General features: G+C 38.0%; 1 protein-coding gene across 1 annotated transcript in view; it reads left to right on the top strand.

The window, feature by feature from the left end:
- fz (frizzled class receptor) overlaps nt 1-19,000 on the top strand; it is a 95,778-nt gene that overhangs the window by 33,573 nt on the left and 43,205 nt on the right. The window contains exons 3-4 of the mRNA XM_017079370.4: nt 6,557-6,751; nt 7,404-7,629. Coding sequence (XP_016934859.1) covers nt 6,557-6,751; nt 7,404-7,629 — 421 coding nt within the window. The remainder of the gene's footprint in view (nt 1-6,556; nt 6,752-7,403; nt 7,630-19,000) is intronic.

Raw genomic sequence — 19,000 nt, 5'->3', positions numbered from 1 at the left:
TATATAGAGGAATAAAGGGATAAGAAAGCTCCACAGTTCGCCTTGGCATGTGGCATGTGTGAATGCGGCTTTGGGGGGTGTGGGGATGCACAAATGGCAGAACAAAAGTAAATTTCAAATATTATTAGAATTGCCCTTTGATATTTCGGAATGTCCTGGGCATGCCATGTCCTGTGCTCCCTTTGATTCGACTGTATTCGAATGCCTTCAGGATGGATGAGCCCTGAACTAATATTGGAAATAGTTCTTGCATTGTAATCCTTGCGATGCTGTGTGCCAGAAATCAAATTGGGAATGTGGCTACCGAGGAAGTAGAAATGGAAACGAACTTAAAAAGTTAAAGGTCACAGGTTTGTTGGTAAGGGGCATAACAAATATGACGAAAATAAGGGAGGGAGAAATAGATGGCCTACAGATTATTTATGGATGTTTGCAGTCAAGGTGTGAGTAAATAAAATGAATCAAATCTGTGAGACTCTATAAAAGATAAAATATAAAATATACGACCTGTACTGAAATTATTTTGTACGGCAGTTTTTATGCCCATCGATTTGATTGAAGTTTCAGCACTTACATTTATTTCCGACACCGTTTATCCCGCTTTACTCAATCGAATCCCATCATCATAAATCAATCAATTGACTTGCCTAATTATCTCATCTCCCTGGAACTATTCATCATGTGAGAGGTCCTGTGAGGGATGTTCTCCGCCAATGTCTCACTCCATTGGCTCCATCACTTTCACATATGGAAATCAACTTGTTAGTCAGGCATTTTCTCCCCAACGAAAAATGTGTTCGCCTTTTTTTGTACGCTTTGTTTACTTTGGCTCATATCCATCAAGTGAAAAAACAGACAAAATTTGAATAAAAAATCAATTTAGGTGCTCTGGACCGAGCACATGACAGGCACTAATCAACAGGAGCTACAAAAAAATGAATAAGATAACCATGCTTATAATTCCCAAGCAATCAAACGGGGGAGATAGAATAGAGTGGAGGACCCGAAAAAGCACATCTATCAAAACTGGAGAGGTCCTGACTGACTGGAACACACACACCCATCATAAAGTTGCGCTACATCCATCAGCAGCAGAGAAATAAAGGACCTTTTTTTTGGGATAGAAGGGGCGTTTCGGGGCCTTGGGGGTAAAAATTCACCCCTTGGGAACATTGTCACTCACATGGCGACATGTTTTGCATGCTGCCTCCACCGATTCTCTGCCCTCCGTGTGTGTGATAAATTTTTGTCATTGCATATAATTTGTCGCCCATTGTCAGTGCCAGATATTGCCCGCCCGCCTTTTGTGGGCGTGGCATATCAGTGCAACTCATAACATATAAAAACAGCAGAATAACACACAACAAATTCTATGCAAATTTCGAAATTGTTTTTCCAGGGCCAACGAAGAAGACTTTCATTTGCTGGCTCATTCTACTTACTTTTTACGATTATGATTATGTTGTCTGAGTGTTTTCCATCTCATTTTCATTTTCATTCGTTGGATTTTGCATTTTCCACGCATTCATCAGATTCAGTTCATGCAAATTTTGCCTCTGTGATTTGTTATTTAGTCGAGTGCAACATTTTCTCGATGATGATGACGATGATGATGGAAATTTTCCCATTTCATTACGTCAGTTTATTTTATAAAATTTTCTGATTGATTCCAATGTATGAAAATCATTAAACTGGAATTGATTGCATTTTCTGATTATTTTTAATTGAACTAGAAGGTGAGTGAAATATCTGGAAAATGTATCTGTCATTTATAGTGATTGTTTTAATTAAGGGCAGATTCTAAACATTTATTGAGAAATAATAAAATACTTTAAGGCTATAAGACATCATATTTAAACTGGTTTTCAAAGGGCTCTTTCCCTTTTAAGTTTGGCTTTAAAACCTTAACCCAAATAAGCCTCTATGAACCCTGGAAAATGTTTTTCCTCTAGCGCACACACATTAAATATTTGAATGGCTTTTTATTTCGCTTCCTCTTTTCCATTTGCCATTTTGCCCTGTTTATGTGCGGATGCGAATAGTGCTCAATACATCTCAATAAATTCCCCATGAAATGTGGGTTATGTTTGTTTGTTTGTTGATTTTAATAAACTTTCTCTTTCACTCCACATGTGTGTGGGGATGAAAAAAACTGCAATGACACAGAAATATGTCAATGAAAATGGCTTCAGCAAAAAAGAAAATGTGACACACCAGAGCATTAGAAAATTGCAGTTGATCCTTCGGTCTAGATGGGCATGGTAAAAAATATATATCTACAAATATGTGCTCACCGATGAATGTTTGCCTTTGCGCTCGAAAGGCTTCACATTTATCTGGATTTTGTTGTGACATTCAGGAGAGTTTTTGGTATTTAATAAATAAAGTGCTCAGCTAATTGATTGAAATGATGAAAATGTGTTAGGGAAAATATTGAAAAAGCAATGTCACAGATTGTAACAAAAATATTGTACTTAAAAATTTAAAAAGGCAATGTTTGTGGATGACAAATTGGTTTGAGAAGTAACTTTAAATAACCAAGTGATGAAAAGGCTGAGAATTTGTGGCCATTTCTCATACAAGATAACAAAATTTTTAATACCTGTAAGTTAAGGAACATAAACTTTAAGCCAAGTCAAAGTTACTGAAGGAAAGTAATCCCAACTTTTTCCCCCAACCAATTTGCTATGACAGTCCAACTTTTGCTAACCTGGGAAAACCTTTGGGGCTTTTCATTTCAAGTATCAAGCGAAATTATAAACAAGCACATTTTATTTCAATTTTCGCGAACTAAAACAAATATTTTTGCAGCCACAAAAACTTTTTGTTCATGCGACAGGTAAAATTGTCAGTGGAATTTCAGCAAAGGGAAACTTATGTGGGGAAAATGGGAAATGTGTAATGGGGGGGATTCTGTGTGTCACGTCAACTGTCAACAATCAACACCTTTTTCATTAAGCGCATTAGATGAGATGAGACAATGAGTGAGCTTTCCCCCCCCCCCCAACCGCCTTTTTTCTTGACATTTGTTTTCCAATGAAAAGCGAAAAGAGGAAATGACAGTGTGTGTTTGCTGAAAGAGCAAATAATCGTCTAGTCGTTGACTTTGATGACATTTTCTTAATTACAAGACCTTCGGTGAAGAACCCGAAAAGAGGGAAAATCAAGAGGCAGAAACTAAAAGTTCAGTGAGGCGCATATTTCGATAGTTGGGATTGGAGGTTGGAGATTGGTGCCTGGAGATGATATGAGCAAATATGACAGCTCATGGTGACTGCATTCGAAAACTCATCCCAAATCCGATCCCTTTCCCACATTTTCATTTTCTGACACATTTTTTTCGGTTGCTTGTTTTGACAGCTGGCTCATCCAACTTATTTTTCTCTATTATTAATAGTTATAAAATATGCACCAAATATTTAATCATTGTTATGCATAAAAAATACATTGAATGTCAAAAACAGCAAATATTAAAAATCGGCGCAAACATTTGCCGTAAAATTTATGCCGCAATCTCTGTCCAACCTGACTGAAATGTTTATGTTAATAGTTAGTTATTCTAATGGACGATCAACCCTCCGAAAAAAAAGCGAACAATTGTTGTTGTTTTCTTATGCAAATTTATACAATTTTTTTTTCAGTCTGTTAGTTGTGAGTTAAATCTAATTTATGCAAAATTCAAAAACTGGCAACCGCTGGCAGAGCTCTCAAAGCTTTTCTGTGGCTTTTAGTTTTCAACACTCCAGCGAAGAAGAGGGGGCGGTGCGGTTTTTTGGGGCGGTTAGGTGGGTGTGACCACTTTAGTTTTTGGGCTGATTTTAATGACCCGACTCCACGAAATTTATGAGCGCTAAAAATTGAAATTACTTTTTTTTTCATTGACCATGAAAGGCGCGGTGGCTCGAGTTAAATAATTTATTTCGAGCCGGTTGACGGAAATGTTTGGAAGAAGTTTAACTGCAGACGGTGGAAATGGAAAATGGGAAAGGCGTTTGAGAAAAGTTTTTTTGCTGGAAAAGTCACCTGGGGTTTTGTGGTAGAAGTTATATAAAGTTGGAGTTTTTGGCATTATATCAAATTGGAGAGGTTTTTAAAATGGTTTTGTTTGTCTGGTTGCTAATAGAATTGGAAATGGGGTAATTAAGCCACAGATATAACGATATTTAAATCATTTCGTAAAGGAAAATCAGTACGGTTATTAAAAGCACTAAATAATTACAAATTTTCCTGAAGAGTTCTTAGAAAAGTCTGAAAAGTTTTCGCCGAGATCCTATGTTTGAAGAGCTCTAATATTTCCATCTACGAGTGCCACTCAAACTAAGCTCTTCTCCAATGCGAATTTCCTTCGAATTTCGTGTGGGTGTTTCCCAAAGAAACGCTGCATGTTTTTCGCCAAGTTTGGAAAACTTCCGCCCCCGATGACGCATAATTTGTGGGCGTGTCGCAGGAAGGGAAGTCTGTGCTTGCCAAATGTTTCAACATTTGCAGCTTATTTCGTTTCATTTGTAGCTAGTCACACCTACAGAAATGTTCCCCCTTTTTTCACCCATCATGCGTGGAATAACAAATTGCTACGGGAAGCTGGAGGAGATGGGGTGGAAAGCGCCCATTTTCTTGTTGTTTCTGGCATAAATAAACAATTCAATTCAATTTCTCAGCTTGTTTCTTCTGCAGTGGAGCGTTGTCAACAAAAGGAGTTACAAACTGACTCACTTCCTATTCGCTTTTCTTCTCTTTACCGCCCTCACGAATATATTTTGCATTTAAATGAGGATGGAAAGATAGGGTGGGGCAGCGAAGACAATGCGTAGGTGGAAATTAGATGTAAGCTGGCTAAGAGAACTATAATTTCAAGGAGAGCCAGGGCTAAAAAAGATTTTCCTATGAAAAAGAAAAACACTGATGATAAAAATGGGCTTTAAAAATAAATAAGGTGTAGAAAAGATGCATATATTAGACTCTTGGATGATATTATATCGAAAATCGTATCATACGATAGTGTTCTTGAAATAAAATAATAAAAACATATACGGGACTATCCATATATTTTTAAATTTAAGTATTATTTATCTATGTTTTGATTGAATTTAATGATAGTACATTCTATGGGCTTATTATATTTATATTATTTATATTATCAAAACGGTTGAAGCTTTAAAGGAAAAACATTTAAATTATGAAATACCAGGTGACTATTATCTAGAATATTTTTTTCCAGTGCAGCTATGTGGTTCGTGAGGGAGACTGATGTTAGCCACGACTCAGAGCCGAGAAGTGCGTTCTGCATCTATGAATAATTCAGAGGTCTCGTCGTGGCAACAATAATACTCGGCACATTAATGCAATGCGAACAACTCAAACTCAAACGCAAACACGGCCCACACACACACAGATACTCACACGGACACACACACGCGAACGAGGACACCCACACACACACACACTCGACTTCCAGCTAACTGTTTCTCTCTGATAGTTTTGTAATGATCAAATTAAATGACTTTGCTTGGGTTCGGTCGGGTTTTCTGGTTCGGGGTTTCTGGTTTAGACAAAAGACTCCTTGGCCTGGCTTAGTGGGAATGATAATGAATTTATTTAAATGGCGCGTAATCAGACAGGCAACAGAGAAATTTAGAGAAGGATGGCGAAGTTTAATGTGTGAGTTTGCGGTTGGGGGAAGGGCAGGGAAAACAGTATCCCTCTGTGTGTCTTTGGGTGGATTGTAATTGCTTTTAAAGCTTTGAGGAATTGTCAACCATTATGTTGGCCTTATCTCGGGTTTTATCTCTGTCTATCCATTCCCATTTGGCCCTCTGCCAAACCGGAAGTTTTGTCCGTCTCAGAGAAACCCTAGATTGGTTGCTGGTTAGCCAAACTGGCAATTGTTGGTAATATGAGTTAATATGTTCAAGGTCTCAATTAAGGCAATTGAGTTAGTATTGATGATAATTGGATGCCATTGATATCTTTCAATTTATATTAATATCTGCAAAGGACAACGTTACGTATGAGTAATATTCGTGAAACGATTAATATATCTTTAACAACAACAGATATCTTTGAATCTAAATTATTCAAATAAAAATATGATTGTTTTTAATTAACCATTAAATCATTCTTAATATTAGGGAGAGGACAGGATTCATTTCACCTTCTCAGAAAAAAATATTTTAAAGTGATTAAAGTTCTTGAGCTTTATTTAGCATTTGTCTTAGCTTTCGGTCCAAAAGCAAAATTCCAATTAAGGACATCTCAGCCATATTCATTAAGGCCAACTGGCCAAGGGAAAGAAACCTTGCGAATTAAATGGGTCTCGGCTTTTGGAGTAAATGGCACAACAATCACAATCAGCTAATGTGTAGAGCCTAATGACCAAAAGGCGCTGCGAAGAGGATCCCTAATAGGTTCTCCACTGCTTTAATATACCCGCACTCATATAAACACTAATGCATTTTTAAGGGAACATCAAAGCATTTCTTGGGTTAATTAAGGCGAACCTAATTAAATCTAAATTTATATTTAATATCCATTCTCCCCGTTCTGTGACTCGTTGCAGGTGCTCACCTTCCTGATTGACTCGTCGCGTTTTCGTTACCCGGAGAGGGCCATCGTATTCCTGGCCGTCTGCTACCTGGTGGTTGGATGCGCCTACGTGGCGGGCTTGGGGGCTGGAGATTCCGTGTCGTGCCGCGAACCATTTCCGCCGCCCGTCAAGCTCGGCCGCCTGCAGATGATGTCCACCATCACCCAGGTGAGATGCAACCCAGCAGCAGCACCTCTGCAGTGCCTCTGCTTCTGCCTGGAAAACCAGTCCTCACCCATTTTTAATGCCTCCGAAGAGGTCACTTTTATTTGCTGGAGCTGGACAGATGGAGAAATAATCATTTCTTACAAACAGCTCTTACTTGTATCAAATTTTAATGTTCACAAACCGAATCATTTCATATGCTTCTGTTAAAAAAAAGTACATACAGGTTATTTAGGATTTTGAAAGGCCAATTATTATATACCATAAAAATGATTCTTTCTATGGACATAACCAACATTAAAAATAGTATTTTAAAACTAAAAATGATTACATTTTAGGTTTATTGTAAAATTCATACCTAAATTCTACGTTCAATAAAACACGTCAACACACATTGATTTAATTCCGAATCGAATATTTTTTTTATTCTTAATTTTTAAAATTATTTTTAATACATTTTACCTTCTCCTTACTAGGACTAAAACCTACTTTAAACATTCGGATGAGAGAAAGGCACTTACATTTAATATTAACTTTTATTATATACTTTTCCTCATGTACCTTGCCAGCAAGGGTATTGAAAACTTCGCCCTCCCTGTCTGGCCTTAAATTAATTGTGATTTTATTGACCTTATTTTCATTGCTTTCCCGACAGGGCCACCGGCAAACCACGTCCTGCACGGTTTTATTCATGGCACTCTACTTCTGCTGCATGGCGGCCTTCGCGTGGTGGTCGTGTCTGGCATTCGCCTGGTTTTTGGCCGCCGGCCTCAAATGGGGCCACGAGGCCATTGAGAACAAGTCGCACTTATTCCACCTGGTCGCCTGGGCGGTGCCCGCCCTCCAGACCATCTCCGTGCTGGCCCTGGCCAAAGTTGAAGGTAAGTCGGCTTGAGATCCAGCCAGGATTATTATCGATTAGCCACCAATGCGACCTTGATCCGTTGGCGCATTAATCTCCCAAAGTCCACATCAATTTCTATCACACACTCCGGCCAAAACCCAACTCAACCGTCGCTGTTGCGGTTTGGGCAATTTCAACGCGTAAGACGAAACCGTCATTAGACATCATTTGCGGCATTAACTGTATCTATTTCTCGTGGCTATGGACTGGTTGCTATCAGCCAGAAAGAGCTACAAAGAACTTAGGAAAACCAACAAAAAATTAAAGATTAAAAAGGTGCAACAGTGGGCTTATGTAATATGGAAAGTTCCAAAAATATTGGAAGCAAAAAAAAACGCTCAAAAATATTATTTAAAAAAAATTATTTAGTTACTATAGGTCTTAAAAGAAATTTTTTCTAAGCCCTAATTCTTAATGTTTGAAAACTAAACAATTTATAGAAATTATTTTACTCTTTGGTTTTTCAATTTTAATTTTATCTTGAAAGTCAAACTGTTGATCCTATCTTAGTTCTAACAATATTTTTAGGGTTCTTCTTACTATAAAAATCTTAGCAAGTAAACCCTTCAAAGGTAAAAGTTGATAATTTTATAAAAGAATTTTTTTATTATTCTTTTTTCCCTATTCTTGACAATTCCGAACCACTGTAAGTATGCGTGTGCCGCCGGCTCTCAGTCATTTTGTGGTTCATTTGAGAATGGGGTCTTGGGCTGGGCTCGGTGGTTATTTGGGTCTGGATACTGAGATACTTTCGGAGGCTTCTAATACGGCTGTCCGCGATTTCTAAACAATTTAATGACCTACGTGGTCGCGGGCAGACACGAAATAAATCTTGACGACCAACCAAAATGTAAAATGCGGAGGGTAAAAAAGAGGAGAGCCTGAAAACGGTCACGTTAAAGTGCCGTAAAAATTTGTGGACTCCAGATGAGTTCCCTGTTTTTTTTTTTTTATTCGGGGCCCCGAGTCAAAGAACAAGACCAAAACTAATTCGCTTAACGCGCTGCCTCTAAGCCAACTTAGAGGCCTTTGCGTTGTGGCCCATTCTCGGGCTCATTTCACATTTTTGGGCTTAATTAGATTGCGGCTTAATGACTCAATTGTGTTTGCCGGCCAAGCTCCTGTTTGCCGTCTCTCTCATCCAGCCAGCTATGCCTCTCTTTCTATAACCCCGACAATTTCCAATATGACCAGACGGTAGTAATTAAATACAGCAGCACATGATTATGGCTTGTTAGGCAAATCGAATGAAAGTCATAGACAATTTGGAGGGGGGCTGTCGAGTGGGAGGGAGAGCATCCCTGTTGATGGGCACTTATAGACCCAGCATTAACTGGGTCTACTTAATGCTCCGATTACGTAATTGGGGGGAGTGAGTGGGGTTAGGTGCCAGCTTAACACTGGATTAGAGCTGCATTGTGGTAAACGGGGCTGCGAATCAGCACTGGCAAATGTCAGTTCACAATTGAAGGGATTTTCTAGGTCAATAAACCCGAAGATTTAATCCGTTCACTATATGAACATCTGTAAGTTAAGAGTGGTCATACATTGATTGCTTATATGCATTGGATGTAATATAATACTAGAAAATTAATGAATAGCTATTGAAATATTTTAAATATTGCGTTTATTTATATCCTTAAACTCTAGAAATCAAGAAAAATACATCTTTCTCTATAGAGATTTTCTTATTAATCTGTTGATTAAGCTTCAAATTAAATGCAAACCCATTTTTCAAATGTACATTTCATTCACCGTTCATCTCTTTAAATCTCAATTTTCACATCGGACTTCCCCTTCCTAACAATTTCCCAGCGATGAGCAATTTTTCAATTGCTTAACAAATATAATCAAAATTTTTCACTCTAGCCTAAGCGCACACAGACACTCGAGGGGCACTCGCTAATGCATGCAAAATGCCAAAAGCCATAAAAAACATATTTTCCCCTCATCGCATCTTATATAAAAACATTAAAGTCCCAGGCTAGGGGAAAACGATTTATGGGAAAAGTCTTCGAAAAAAAAATTAAAATAAAATGATGACTTAATGCACTACAAGCGACCAGCGAAAATCGCTGTTGTTGTAAAGGGGCACTCCTTGAGATGCTGCGCCAAGAAAATAACAGTAAATGGATAGGAACAGGCGCAGCCGGTTCATACACTGAAAAAATAATGTTAAAATGTTTAAAAATCGATAAAAAAAAATTTTGAGTCTATACAGGGCTTTGATTTGGCTGAAGATCTATCCCTTACTTGATTTCAGTGATACTTAACCAGTAAAGTTACCTTTTAACGGCTTTAAATGTATTTAAACGCTAGCAAAATGTAAGTTTTCTTCTTTTGAATCCTCTTGTTTTCTTCCAGTGCAGCAGGCCCATTCAGAAACCATTCAACGGCAATTAATGTTAAATTTAAAAACACATTATTTTAATGTGTCGTCAGTCGGAGTACGCCGGAGTAAGAGGGATAGGATAGGACAGTTGTTGCTTGGGCGTTGATGATGGCGGTAGACATCTACAACAAAAATATACCAACATCGACTGCTTTTGGGTAAACAGTGTCTGAAACTCTCGACGCGGGAAGCTTGGAAGCTTTGGCCACCGGCTACGTGCATTGAATCCGTAATTTGCGCACGTTCGTTGCAAACATTGAATAATGCTCACAGAGAGATATATACCCCCCTGAAAATCCCTCCGCCCCGTGGCACTCCCCTTTAAACACTTCTGGCCAAGTAAATATAGCAGGCTGGATCCAGAGTGTGGGGGCCAAAAGGGGAAGTTAACAATTTGTATTGACTCCACAACGCGTTGGCAGCTCATTTGATGGATTTCCCCTTCTCAGACAGACAGGAATTCAGGGGGCGAGTACTGGGTTGGCCTATGAATCACCTGTACCTGTCCACCTGGAAATGTCCAGTTCCGTAGGGATTCCATTTGCTTTGTGCTCCGAATATTAAACGAACGAAATTGGTCTGCATTTCGGTTTTTGGTCCACAGACATATGGACTTCAACACATTTTTTAGAAATTCCCAAAGCCTAGAAATATGCACATGCATTTAAAGTTAAAGCTTGTTTTTAAAATAAAACTTAAAACTCAATAATAATATAGCACCACAAATAGCTTTTAGATTAAGTTGCCCATTCTTTTAGGCACTCGAAAATCTTAAGTATACCCCTAAATAATAAACCAACCCAAAGGCAACAATTTGCCTTACTTGTCTAGAATTTATTACCATTTTGTAGACACGCTCAACAATTATTTTTCATTTATAAGAACGTTAAAAAAACGAACGAAAGAACGAAGAAAATATGCAAATTAACAGAAACCGAAAGAGACGCAGAGCACAGGAAAATTAACAATTTGTTGCGCTTTTGCGAAATTATATGCCTGGCAGTCGTAAGTCCGTCGAGGAGACTTCTCCGCTCGCCTTTTTCTTTTCTTCATTTGTCAAGTTATTAAAGAGCAAAGTGGAGTGGAGTAGGGGTTTTGGAGGGGTAGAACTAAATTAACATAATTTATCCAAGGCGGGATGCTTTTTTGCTTACTAGGGAGAGAGCTTCAAACAGAGATGAACTGGGGTACAGTGGATATTCCAAATTCTAAAAGAACTGCATGGAATAATATGTGATAAAAATAATTTTTGGATATAACAAGAAGAAGAATCTTAAAAGAGTTCTACAAAATATGTTCAAATTGGTAAACGCTTGGTAAAGCCTTAAAATTCTAAGGACAAAGTTACAAACATAAAAATAAATAGAATTTTTTTTTGGAAAAACAGCTTTTAAAAGTAAACATTCGTAATAAAATGGGGTATAAATAAATGCAATTTAAGGATATATTTATTTTATTAATACCACATAAGATTTTATAAAAATGTAATACTATTAGCACCCACTGTAGCCCTTTTAAAGGGAGCCTCTGAAGAAATGTAAGCAATCGAGAGCCACTTATCGAATGGCATAAAAATACTGGCGTATGAATGATTTATGAAACAGAGTGGTTTTAGAGTAAGAGTGGAAGAACGTAATGCTTTCACTGGGGGGAAATGCATTTTGAAATGCATTTGGTCAGTTAGGTGGTCCGTGAAAGTCAGCTGAAAATGTTATGCAAGTGCAGGCGGAACTCAAGGATCATAGAACAAAAGTTGGCTTGCTCTTTGACCTATCTCCCTCGTCCCCCGTCTCTTTCTTCTCTGCACCCACCCATCTCTTTCACTCCTCCCCAGTGCCCCCTGCATAATCAAATAATGCGCTTTGGCATTGCAGTTTCCATGGCAATCGTGCCGAACATAACCCACACAGAAATGAAATGAAATGAACGGCGCAGAATTAGAGTGAGTAGCTGGCTGGCAAATGAAATGCTAAAGTCGATTCACGGAATGGAGCACTTTTCTCGCATGCGAGTCACATAAACGAGCGGAGACTCTGAGAAGTAGAAAGAGATGGCGCTTTAGTATGCGACTGAGACGGCAAGTATGCAGCTCTGGGGACAAAAACTTTGCCTGCAAAGAATCCACAAACACTGGGAATCGATAAATTAAACACAAGTTTTGAAAAGACCGATACCCTGTGGACCAAATACGGGTGATCTTGGTTCAAAAAGTTATAAGCAGATTCAGTTTTCATTAAGTTTGAAAAAAGTTTCTTAAGTGGCCTTATTTATGCTCATAAATATTATGCAAATTTTATTTTTAGGTATAGAAAAGATTTTTTTTCTTTAGGTATTTTATTGAAATTGATTAAACATTAAAAATTAAAATCTAAAACCCTATTGTTTTTTGTTTTAACGCATAAAAACGCATAACGCGATTATCCCACGGTCTATAAAATTCCTCTTTATTAATGGGAAAACAAATGCAAAATGTTGATTCGTGTTGGCTGTCTATAACCGATAACTCCCAAGATTATATACCCCTTGAAATGATTGAAAGTCAATCCATATGAAGAAGCCACAATGCAGTTGACCGCAGCAACAGCAACAGCAACAGCAGCAACACCAACGGCAGCAACATCGACAACAGCAGCAACATGCAGCATAGCAACACGAACAATGTGCGTTGAATGGCATGTGGCAAAAGTTATGGAGACTTTGGCGCGTAAAACCGGTAGCTAAAATGGCCGAAACGAACAGGGGTGGGGAAAAGGGGGTTTTGGCAAGAAATGGGGTTCACAGACGCGATGAAGACAACGGCAAAAAGCGTGAAACGTGTGCGTGAGTCGCAGTAGCAACAGCAGAAACAACAGAAACAACAGCCACTGATACGCAGTTTGAGATACCATACCGCGATGTTGTTGCTACATTGGCAACACGACTACAAGTTGCTATTACCCTGGCCATAACCAAACGGCAAACGGCATCGGGCCTGGTCCTCAACTTCACTTGCTATTGCTGCTCGTTGTCATGGCTACTGAAATGGCATGGCAAAAGCTCTCAGAAATCGCGGGAAAGGCGAGACAGGTGGGGTGATAGCCTTTCTCTGGCATCCGTTTGATTACATTTACAATTTGAGCAATATGTAATACCCTACCAAAGCTTATGCAAGGTGCAAGGTAGTTGCCCAACAAATATATTCTTTCAGAAGGTATTTAAATTTAAGACTAAAAAAATTATTATAGGTAGTTCAACCAAAAATGTAAATGTAAATCTTTAACCTCTACTGAAAAACGCATATCTCTTATTTTAATATTCCTATGAAAGTATTTTTATGTTTATACTTTTTCTATAAAAATATATTTTTTATATAATCTTTCTTTAAGGATGGAAATGTATAAATAAACAGAACTCCATTGGGTTTATAAAAATTACAAAAGGTATCAAGAATTGGAAACTCATTGTGCTCATTGTTATAATATCAGAAAATACTTAAAGGCATTATGTGATTTTTTGGCTATGCCTAAGCAATGATAAATATGAAAACCTTTGTATATGGGTACAAATATGTGTAATATAGAGTATGACAATTGCGACATTTAAGCCAAACAATTCAGCAGGCCAAGGTTTCACTTTTTTTTCTATGCGCATCTGTGCGGCTTCTGTTTCTTTTACCCACACTCGGAGATTATTTGTTTGATTTCATTTTTATATTTTGTTTATATATGTAAGCTTTTGGCATCATTCAACTTAGCGGGGGCCAGTACGTGCTCCATTTGGCTAATGTCATTTTTATGAGTTTTTATTCCGTTTTGTGCCATAATTTGATTGTCATGTCTGACACTTTTTTTCATGGATTTTCCTATTAAATGATTGGTCAGCAAATTGTTTGCCCAAAAACCATAAGCGAGATAATTCTTTAAGTATCAGGCCTGGCGGCCAGAGTTTGAAATAATTTTACGTATAATTATATAGAACTCGTAACGGCTCTGATCATTATAAAGTCATAAAGCTTTTGTCGGCTCCGGTGGTCCCGCGTGCCCACTAATTTGCGGCAATTAAATTCATTAATTCAAATTAATATGATTCGAAAAACATTAAAGACAAGTTAGGAATCTTGTTGCCTGAGGGCGAAAAAGCAAAGAGAGAGAACTGTGAAGCGGGCCAATGACCAGAAGGGAACAATGGAAACCGTACAAAATGAGCAGGCTAAGTGTGAAGACGGCCAAGTTAATGAATCTACAAAAAGCAGCTGCCGGCAAAAAAATAAAGTGGTTCTACAAAAAAAAAATGTTGAAAATTTAAACAGGAAACTGTGCAAAATAATCTATTGAACAAAAGGGAATATTCTTCCTTTCATATCATTATTTACACATTTCTTTGTTTAACAGATGTTACAGATATATTGAAAATCATTTCCATTCATTTACTTTTTCTATGTTTTGATTTTCTGAAATCTATTTAAAGCTTTACATTTTTCCATTAAAATGGCTGTTAAAAATAACAGATGAAAAAAAAGGTAATCTAAACTGTGTGAGATTTTTTTCAAATTGATATTAAAATCAATACTAAAAAAAGCTATAAACAACATCAGTTGATTTTCAATAGCGTTAGCATTAAATTAAAGATTATGTATCCCAGGAACACCCCAAAATGTTGATGACTTTTCATCGATCTGCTGCAGTTAAGAAAGTCTGAAACTGTTTTACCTCCGGCAAATTGATGCGATGTAGATACAAAAACCAGCCGTATGCCCCATATACACCCAGTAAAATATCCTACCCCATGGGTGGCATCCTGCTGGTCTGTTTATTTCTAATATCCTGCCAGTTGCCTTTTTTTGGGGGGAGTGAGGGAGGGTTGAATGGGCGGGAAAAGCGACAATAAACACGCCCACACGAAATTTGCGGGCGAAATTGTCTTTTGCGGCTGCCATAAAGCGCAGCCGATGTCGATGTCATTAAAATCTCTTTTCGGCACGAAGTTTCGCACGCCGCCATATCGATGGGATATCCCTCAGCCAGGGGGCAATTCAAATGCTTCCTGCGGTGCTTGCCAACACCTTTGACCTGCTGGGTTAACGCCACGATTTTCCCCCGAATTTCTCCCTTTTGTCTAATTTGATAAGCGAGAGGAAGATTTCTTTTGGCGTGTAAATTGCTTTTTCTGGGTTTTTTATTTGGGGCTCTTCCTTTTTTGTTTGGTTGGCGTGGGTTAAAGTGCTCAAATCGCTGGCGGGCAAAAAAAGATTTCCGTTTCCAGCCCCTTTGATTTCACACGATTTCAATTGTGCCCCAGCAAAAGTTTTCTTAATTACGTTCACTCATAATTTTTTTGGGGTATTTTCAGGAACGCTTTTTTGTTTTCTTGTCGAGTGCAGAGAACTTTCGCTTAACCCCACAGCGGTCCCGCACAATTTATTGGCACAACTTCAAAAAAGTTTTCCACATTTTTGGTTTTTTATATTCCTCTTATTTTTTTTGCTTTTGTTCTAGGCCAACACCTTTAACATGTTTTTGGCAGCCCCCGAAACTAAAAAAAAAGTCCCAAAAGTTTCTCACTCCATCATTGCCCCTCTCCCTCACTCTCTCTCTACCCATCTCTTTCTTTCCCACAGCCAGCATGACACGTTGAATAGTTTTCGCAGTTTTTTTGTTTGTTCATGTGCCAGGTGCAAGGTAATGGGTTAATTAGCCCCGTGCCTGTGGACCACCAAGGGTTAATTAAGTGGCATGAAATTCGGAAGAAAAAATCCGTTACCAAATTGATTATAGCAATAAAAATTAAAAGAGTAAAACAATCTTAATTGAAAATGGGTCACGGAAGATGAAAGTGGGTTTTGCATGGGTGAGTTAGGGATCAAAAGTAATTGTGATTCGGGTGCAAGTGAAGGGTTTGTAAAGAGATTACTTTGATTTCCGGTTCAAAGAGAAGTCACTTTCAGGTTATAAGGATTCCTTTAAAATCTAAGATATAAGAATTAACACTTTAATTTTTAAAAATAAGTTTTTTAGACTATTAACACTTAAAAGATATTTTTATTATAGATACAATAATGAATTAAAGTAACAGTTTTCAGATTAAGTTGTTTCCAAAGTGTCTACCCCCTGGGATAATATTTACTTAAGGGTGACTTTCGATCGGTCAATTTATACATCAAATGGTTGGCCTCCCCTTAAGTTTCAATTACTTGAAGTACAATAACTCAATTCAAGTTGCTGGACCCAAAAGATGACTAAGCCTCACACGCTCAAATAGATTCAAAGAAAATATCTAAGTAACCCCAAACTTAGAAAATATCATCCCTTAAAAATCTCAAGTTCCCTTTCCAATATTTACTTTATAAAGCTTACAAATTCGTGCAAAAAATATTTTCAAGGGAGCCGCAGAATGCATTAGATATGTTTGAAAGGAAGGAAAAACATAAAACCGAAACACAAAGGAACTAACAAGCGGTACCACCCACTCCAACCCGCCAGCAAGCTCTTCTAAGTGATTTCAACCCGGAAATGCCCATAAATCGATTGGATCTTGGGAGAATGGGGGGAAAGTTGGGTTGTCTGTGCGTTTTCCCACACTGAAAAATAAATTTTATTTGAAATCAAAATTGCAAAGGAAAACAAATAAGGGAAGAAACTAAATAGTTTAAAAAATATATTATATAGAGATTGTATTCCTTACTAGAATTTTCTTTAAGGTTTTTTTAAACAGGTTTATTAGTTTGGGAAAATTATTGTATCAATGTTAGTAGCTAAATATATAGAAGGGCAGTTTATTTGACCCACACCAGAAATTTTAAGTTTTTGAAAATTGTAAAGTACATATTATTTTCCTCTGTGTATGGGTTTCTTTGGCTGCGGATGCATCAGACTTTATGGGCTAAATGAATGAATTGAAATGGGCGTGGACGAGTGTGTGTGGCTTGTATCGACTTGTGGCACACTTGTCTGGATTTTCCACCGCCATCGCCCCCAATCCCCTTTGGAAAACACCCCCTCATGTGGGTTACAATGCAAATAAAAGTTCATTAGCTCATCAAGCTCAGGCCAAGGCGCTTAAAAAAAACTGTTGTAACCAAGGCCTTTGTTATATTCCCCGGTCTGTCCCACTTTGTGTTGCGAATTCTGCCCCTTTTATGGTCAACGGCCCCTTTCTGGCGCTTAGGATTGTGGGTGGCTGGCGGTGAAGTCGCCTGGCCGGAAATGCCACATCCGTGTACAAGTCCATAAAGTCAATAAAAGAAAAAATTTTAGAAAAAAGCAAAGGAAATTTTGAGAGCCAAAGGGGAAATGAATTAAGAATAAGGAATGATTTTCCAACTTCTGTTTCCCCACATTTATGATATGGATGTCCGGTTGGGGGTCCACAGATTTCAACTCTTCGATCGTAAAATCTCTTTAAGTTATGAGACTTTTATGACCGATAACTATCAACGGATTAAAATACGACATGAGTTTACGACATCATGTTGTAAGCTTTATTAAATATAAAACCAGCATTAGCCATAAAATCTATGGGTGGCTTATCCATGACAACTGCTGAAAGAATATCCCCCGGAATTAATTGAAAATGTCACCGATCCTAGGCAATTATCGTAAATTATGCACACGCTCCCAAATCCAAATATTATTATTATTTTTATAACGTGCGTAGGCAAAACAAAAATCAAATATTTCCAACCACCCTCGAAAATTTTGATGTCGTCTTTAGGGTGAGTTTCGCATAATGAAATGTCAACAAATGTGGATGAGAAATGGGAAGTTGCCAGATGAACAATCTAGGGCTAGGACATGTCCTTTGTTTCAGCGGTGGTTGCTCGACTTTCCCCGAGTCTTTGAAGTTGACTTGCGGAAATTGAAAACTTAATTGGCAGAGCTGTCACAGAGTTGTGTTGTGATTCCAAGGAAACGAAAAAGAGAACAGGGAAAGGGGCGATTTTATTAGAATTATTAAAGATTAAAAGGTCCCATAACGATTTAATAAATAATAGAATTTTAATAATTTCTAAAAAAAAATTCTTATTTCTATGTATTATTTCTACCTGCATCTGAAATTCAAAAACCTTGCTGTCCTCATTAAACAAAAATATCTCTTGCTGAACTGGATCCCATAAAGACTGTATCTCCTGACTAGAATCTCCATGTGTGACTCACGAACAGACATAACAAATAAATCCCCCAGAAAATCAAAGCCAGCCAAATCCCGTAAATCGCAAATTTTCTATGCCGTTTGCAGACTCAGATGTGGTAAAAAGGAACCAAAGCAACCCCAGACGAGAGAATATATATGTATATATGAAGCGAAACCATAAAAAATGCAACAGACCATAATAATTTCAACGTTTATTTTTTCGAACATTTTCTGCTTTTGTCGCAATCTTCCACAGGATCCAACCGCACCAATTTCCCCTTTGGTCCATCGAATTCAGGGTCTGACTATGCAAAAATGCAGCAGCCAAAAAGCACATAAAATTATTATGTGACGAGGAACGTGGGGAGTGAAAATCGGTGGGTCGTGGGTCGTGGGGAAAATGCGGAGGGACAATGCTCAAAGGCATTTCGGACTCGGCCAAAAATCAGACTCAGCATGTGCGCACAAAGCTCAAATAAACTCAAGTTGTTGACAAAGGGGTTAAAGGCCATAATTGTGGCCGTCGGCGGAGGGGGGCCAATAGGAAAGGGGTTGGCCCCAACCCTTCTCCAGGGGGAACCTCCCGAACGTGCCAGACTGAAAGTGGAATTTTCATTGGATGTGTAAACAAAACCAGCGGGGGAAAATGAGCCAGATGAGCTAGTCGGAAAAGCTTTCCTGGCGGTGCCACTAAAGTGATTTTTCTAAAGGGATGCTCTCATCTTTTATGACAAAAATTTGTTCACAAAATTTAATTATGTAATAAAAATTTTAAAATAAATATTTTGATGAATACATTTCAGTAATAATAGACATCTTTAAAAAATACATTATCAAACACTTTTAA

The sequence above is a fragment of the Drosophila suzukii genome, chromosome 3 (genome assembly GCF_043229965.1).
Source record: "Drosophila suzukii chromosome 3, CBGP_Dsuzu_IsoJpt1.0, whole genome shotgun sequence".
NCBI classification, from domain to species: Eukaryota; Metazoa; Arthropoda; class Insecta; order Diptera; family Drosophilidae; genus Drosophila; species Drosophila suzukii.
This window is presented reverse-complemented; position numbering and strand designations above follow the sequence as displayed.